The following is a 7,006-nucleotide window of genomic DNA, read 5'->3' on the forward strand; positions in this document are numbered from 1 at the left end:
CAGCAATCCCTTGGAAATTACCCCCAGATTTTCTTTCGTTTTAATTCAAAGTATCTTGACTACCCAAAAATACCATACATTTGCTTAAAGCGGCCCATACACAATCAATTATATTGCGCAATTTCATTGTCAATACTCTGAATTGACAATTAAATTGACCGTGTATGGGCGATATATCACCCATACACATTCAATTTAATTGTCAATTCAGAGTATTGACAATGAAATTGCGCAATATAATTGATCGTGTATGGGTCGCTTAACACTAGATTGCATCTAAAAAAGTATTGATCAATTACCCTGAGATACGGTAGTGAGACTCAATGTTCCCTCTAATTTTTTGGTGTGAGTCTGCGCAGGAATTAGCTTGTGCGCAAACTTTGCCTTCTCCGAAAAGTATGCGCGCGCACCCTTGGCGGCGGCAAAGTCGTTTCGTTTGCAAGGGAAGTGCTAGTTACAAGCGAGGGAAAAATACTGGTTTGACGGTTGGCAAGTTTCCATATTTTTAAAGAATTTATAAGTTGATATTTGGGTGGAACTTCTTTAATGAGTGAATTTTAATATAATTTGAAAACCTTGTGTGCGCAAAGTCGTTTCGTTTGCAATGGAAGCGCTAGAGTTAGAAGCGGGGGAAAAATATTGGTTTGCCGGTTGGCAAGTTACCATATTTTTAGAGAATTTGTAAGTTGATGTTTGGGTGGAACTTCTTTATTGAGTGGATTTTAATACAATTTGAAAACCATGTGTGCGTGAATTTTTTCTTCATGTGCTCTAACTGTATAACATCTGTGCGCGCGCACATGCGCAAAGCTTAGAGGGAACATTGGTTAGACAAACAAATGGAAGTTCAGTGGGTATTGTTGTTTTAAACTCCTATGTTAAGGTCGGGCGACTTTACTCAGTTATGGGAAGGGCCCTCACATTTGGGAGGGGGGGAGGCGGCAATTCTAGTCTGGACATGCCGCTCATAAAGTTGACAAAATAATTAATATAAAAAAGGGTCAAAGAAGCCCTAAATATTTTACCGTAATATACGAATTTTGCGTTAGAATAAGAAATATTTTCCCCCTTACCCTTTCTGCAATAGGGGCATTAAATACACTTTTATTATTATTTTTATTATTTCGCAAGCCAATAGCTATAATAGGCAGTAAGGGATGGAAGTGGAGATGGGAAGTGGTGATGGGGGGGGGGGGTTTGCGTTTAGGCATGTGAGGGACTTGTGTTGCTTCTTCTAGGTTCGAGGCCTCCACTTTCTGCGCTCTCTCCATCAACTCATTTCACTACGATGACGAGCTTTACAGCGTTTGTTCTGAGAGCCATGACCTCGTGCCGAGAGATAAGCATAGAAAACGGTCACCATGCATAGCTCCACCTTACGGCCGTGGAAGACTGTCGTTTTCTATGAGACAAAACGGACGCCGACGCCGCCGAAGACACAAGCCCTTGTTTATGAGGCCCTGTTGAGATGTTTGACGATACTATTGTTTTCTTGGTCATTCGATTTTCTTCAGCGGACTATGTCGGTTATTTTCCAATGACCCTTGGGGGCTTAATACATAAGAATAAAGGAGACTGCAAGAGACCACAACTGCCTAATGTAAGCCTTATGGTCTCTTGCAGTCTCCTATGTTCTTATGTATTCAGACCCCGAAGATTGGTCATTGGAATATCAAACTGACATAGTCCGCGTTGAATAGAAAATAGAATTCTATAACGAATACGTATGTTGTCTGTGTAACTGTGTGTAGAAAATCAGTCTATTGAGAACACAATGGAAATAGGCTTACATGTTTTTTGTTATCCTCGGCATTTGTAATTGTTATTTCAAACTGTTTTTTTTTATCTGCACTTCATGTATATTGATTCTATGCCAAATAAAATTATTATCATTATTATTATTATCATTATTATTATCATTATTATTATTATTATTATTATTATTATTATTATTATTATTATTATTATTATTATTATTATTATTATTATTATTATTATTGTTGTTGTTGTTATAACCACTTCATTGTTCACAGGAACGAATCAATTGTGTATATTCTGAGTTAACGCCAGACTGATCACGTGTTACACAACCATCACAATTGAGCATTTTTGAGGATTTATATTTAACTAACAGACGATTTCATTTCGCTTAGGCCTTAGAGGTACTATGACCTGACTGCTGAGTAGTTATTTTTGCAATTCCTATATTTTAACTGATTTCTTATTCAAAATTTCATAATTTTAGTGTGTGCATTTCATCAAGAATGTTAGTCAAGTGCAGATTTGGCCAATGGTTTTAGTTTTACATTTTTTTTATTCATTAACTGAATTTTCATTAAATATTTCATTTTTCATTATATATATAATGCCACTGAGGAAGCACCAAGAGGTGTGAAAACGCGTTTTGGCTTATTTATAGATTATGTATGTTATTCCACAACATGACATACGGAGATTTATTAAGGTTACTGCCTACAGAAGGCAAGATCACTCTAAGAAAGAGAGAAAGATACGACAAGAAGCTCTGTCATAACAAGCTTGCCATTCATTTTAATGATATATATATATATATATATATACATGTATATATATATATATATATATATATATATATATGATATATATGTATATGTATATACATACATAATATATAACAGATAAAAGCATATTCTGTTGAGGAGAAATACAAGACTAAAAAAAAAAAAAAAAAAAAAAAAAAAAAAAAAAAAAGTTGCTGGTTCATTGTTTACCCGGGTTTGGCGTACCGGAGAAAAGGCGTTGGCGGCGTGCCACAGTTGGTACGCGTGCCATCGGTTGCCCACCCATGAACGACAGTGCTTACAATACATTTTCTTGCACATTACTTTTCCGTCAATTTACGTAATGGAATATAATGATGGAATCTGTGCTAGACACCATTTTGCACCCATCACTAACTGTGACGGAAATAAATACTGTAGCTGAACGCTACAAGTCAAATGAATGATTTTGTCTAATTCAGTGAATGAATTGAAGATAAAAAGCCTGGCTATAATGTGTGGCTGATTTACGTGGGAGCTGATTGAGATAACACTGCTCCATTCAGTACTCCCTCTATAGTGTAAAATAAGAGTGATCAAGTTACTGTGCACGGGTAAGCATTTACTAACGCGCCTATTATCATGGCATGGATTTCGCCATCTAAATGGTTTCGTGAGAACAAATAGAGGAAATGTGAGTTTCAATTATCGAAAGGTATTGCAGTTCCCATCTCGCATGAACTCACCTCCCAGCGTGAACGCGTAGGAGTGCAAATCCCGCTCAGATTATCTACGTGTTCATGTTTTACACGATAACGCAACAAACGCTGCATTTTGCTTGCAATGGCAGTCCATACTCGATTACCAACAATCCATTTTGTAACACCAGAACCGTTCCCATCCACTTGCCATTTCATGTCGACCGTCTTGCCACAGAGGGGCACGAAGACTCTCTTGGCTTGGGTCGATCCGTCGTCTGGTTCAAGGAGTCGTTCGTGGAAATCGGCCAAGACATAATTCAGGCCGTCGAGCTGCCAGTAAACTCCGCCAGACGTCCAATAGTTCGACCACATCTCCACGCGCCCACTGCCTTCTCCCATGTCGGAAGATTTCACGTTACGTTGATTTAAATAACGACTTTCCCTCTCCCCCTTTTATTTCCTCACTGGTCTTGGTCTCCTGCACGTTTGCCTCAGAGTCGTACTGTCGTTCTAACGATTCGCTCTATCAAAAATGTGTACTCAAATGTTCCAACAAGACACATTCACGCACTGCTGACCAACGTCACAATTGTTTTTACATTCTAATCTTATCACTCGTAAATACCTTTACATTTTTACCTGCTGCCATCTACCGCCTGTCGGGGGAAGTAGGAGTTGCTGGTTGGCAATTCTCTGATGTGAAAAAGCGCCCTCTTTACAACGTACTTATTTCTGGGGGTGTCCAATATCGCACCTAATGATTTAATTCACACTAGTGCTGGGGAATAATGTGGGAATAATACACTTTGACTTCTTACACTTGTGTACGCCGTCTGATCTAGGGAAATGGTAGGACTGGATCAAATTGTCGTGAATATGCCTTCGACATGGTAGAATAGATTTGTGTAGGGGTCTTATCAGATTGTTATATCGTTTGCAATTGCTTTCGTAGGTGTCAAATGCTTACTGATTTACATAGGAATGTTATATTGCCACAAACGATTAAAATACTCTATCGCACATTTGTATATTGAGAGAGTGCCTTGCTGCATTACGTCTAACCCAGGGCAGTGGTCTGGATAGAGGGATGACTCATCATCTATGAGAAGCTAAAATGAGGAGGAGGAAAGGGAGTGGAATGGATGGGAGTGGATGTGCCGTTTGACTTGGCTACCTCTCTTGTAAGGGGGAAAATTCTTTTGTATATAGATAAGGAAACAGTAACCAGGTAAGTACTAAATATTTCAATCCTCGTCGTGGAAAAAGAGGCGTACAAAACTATACGAACCGCAATTGATCACCAACTGCGAAGCAACGGTTTGCAAAATTCGAATTCACAAGCAGATGCTTCTGCGCAACTAATGTTTTTTTTTTATATTTGTCACCTCAGGTTAATCACAGTACTGCAAGATTCCCAAATAACTTCCAGAATAGTGGTGACGAAACACCAGTTAGGTCAGTTACAAGGTCACATCAAAAGGAGGCTTGGTAAGGGCAAAGAAAACGGACATTCCTCCGTGCCTTTATCCTCACTACTCCGTCTGCACGTGACCCCCAACACTCGCTAAACTTAGCGATCATAAACGTTGAAATACATAGGCTACACTTCAAGGTTTCTTTTGCCCAAGATCCCTTCGATTGTATATATTTTTTTCTACTACGGAAGGGAAACGCAGTTCTGCCTCGTAAAAAACAAGTGCATATTTCCCAATATGTTGCGGATGCTAGTGACTGCCAACATGCGTTTTAACCTTTGCGTCGCGTTTTAAGATTTCAATATTCCTTCTAGCTACCGCCAGCCAGTTCTATTTAGCTGAAAGAAATATTTCCCAGTAACTAGTTTAAGGTGTGCCCGAAGCCCTCAATGCCTGTGTACTAGGAAAATTTGGGAGGGTAGTAATTTCCGCCAGGCCACTCCGAATTGACGCCTTCATTCTTATCTGGATTCCGGAGCGGCTTACTCTGGGCATTTTATTCTATTCTTTATTATATTTTTGTCGTTTATATCCATTTATCTCTCTCTTTATATATATGTATATATATATATATATATATACATATATATATATATATATATATATATATATGTATATATATATATATGTATATATATATATATTATATATATATATATATATATATATATATATAATACATAATTTACTTCAACTTCATGTGTGACTTTGATAGGTGCTAATAGAAGGGTTCCAAGATATTGGCAAATAGTAAATATATATACATATATATATATATATATATATATATATATATATATATATATATATATATATATATATATATATATATATATATATATTTAGAAAGGAATGTAATTGAATCCTGCCTGACCTTATTCATTGTTTATGACAGTTACTTCTTCACTCTCGGCTTAACCCAGATGCACCTCTTCCCCTTCCGCCTGCTTTCGAATCCCACTCTGGAATCTTGTCTCCCTCTTCCAAAGTTGGAGACAAAACAGAGAGTGCTACAAGATGTGAGATTAGGGTGGCCCTTTCCAAATTTCCAAAAAGGACACTGCATATCGACGACTATAATATACAGTAATATATATATACATACATATATATATATATGTATATATATATATATATATATATAAAATAAAAAACTGAAATTGAATAATATTTTTTACTTTTAATGAAACCGACAAAAAACAAATACCTATATTTCTTACCAAGTTACAACACAAACAAAACCTAGTTGTGTCCTCACATTGATTGCCTGGAGGTCTATTTCTTTTTATATTTCTGCCCTCTTTTCAGCATTTTCAGACTCCTTAACCTCATGAATTAATTGCCAAACCACATTGCACCGTGGCCACATCAGGACTGCAGCCCAATGTATGAGATGTGAATCATGCAATCACACGTTCACAACATTGGTCCTGTGCAGTTCCTGTCTACTTCGGCTGCCGAGTTCCGACGTTGACCTTGGCCTGGGTACTCCCACATAATTTAATTGTACGGCATTATTGTATACCTAGGATTATTAATCTATTTATTTATTCTGTATTCATTTATTTATTCATTTATTTTCACCACACCCCAAGAAAGGAGGACAAATGCACGTCCGGCGTGAGGTTTCGCCGGATGGAGGACAAAGTGCTCAAAAGAACTGTCCGGCCTAAAGGAGGACGTCTGGCCACCCTAACTGAGATGGAATTCATAACAAGCAAGGGAAAGCAGACTCCCTATGATTTGCAAATATGAAATTTAGAAACTGATGAAAGCAAAGAAAATAAAGCTAAGGAGTGCAGAGAGGGATGGAAAGATTAATGCTTGAAATAACATTGATAATTAAGAAGAGGGTGAGAGAACAGACTGGAGTGAAAGATATAGTACAGTTCACGAAGGAGTAGAAGTGGAATTCATCTGTGAAGTCATAAAGGTGGGTGGGAGGTAAAACAAGTGTGTTTGTGACTGGACACTGAGATGGGAGACACGGAGGAGTGAGGCCAGATAGGTGGAGATGGAATAGGGAAGTTTGTAGGAATGACATGGCATAAGTTGGTGCAGTAATCACAAAATTCATGGAAGAGTTTGCGAGATGTCATTGTCTGGCAGCGGACTATGGATGGCTAATTGATTGACTGATATACATATATATATATATATATATATATATATATATATATATATATATATATATATATATACACAAATAACTTTGTCAATGATGTTTAAAAAGGGAGGCTACATCCCTTGTAAGGGGGGAAAACCTTTGTTATACGTATGTTTAAAAGGGTAAGATATAATGAAATCCAAG

The 7,006-nt window shown here is 37.4% G+C and overlaps 1 protein-coding gene across 1 annotated transcript in view; it reads right to left on the reverse strand.

Moving 5' to 3' along the window:
* Positions 1–3,829, reverse strand: part of LOC143036770 (thiopurine S-methyltransferase-like) — an 8,001-nt gene extending 4,172 nt beyond the window's left edge. The window contains exon 1 of the mRNA XM_076204489.1: positions 3,429–3,829. Within this exon, the coding sequence (XP_076060604.1) occupies positions 3,429–3,619 (191 nt within the window). The 5' untranslated portion in view covers positions 3,620–3,829. The remainder of the gene's footprint in view (positions 1–3,428) is intronic.
* Positions 3,830–7,006: the final 3,177 nt, after the last annotated feature.

Source organism: Oratosquilla oratoria, chromosome 21 (assembly GCF_046742065.1).
Source record: "Oratosquilla oratoria isolate Oo_2021 chromosome 21, ASM4674206v1, whole genome shotgun sequence".
NCBI classification, from domain to species: domain Eukaryota; kingdom Metazoa; phylum Arthropoda; class Malacostraca; order Stomatopoda; family Squillidae; genus Oratosquilla; species Oratosquilla oratoria.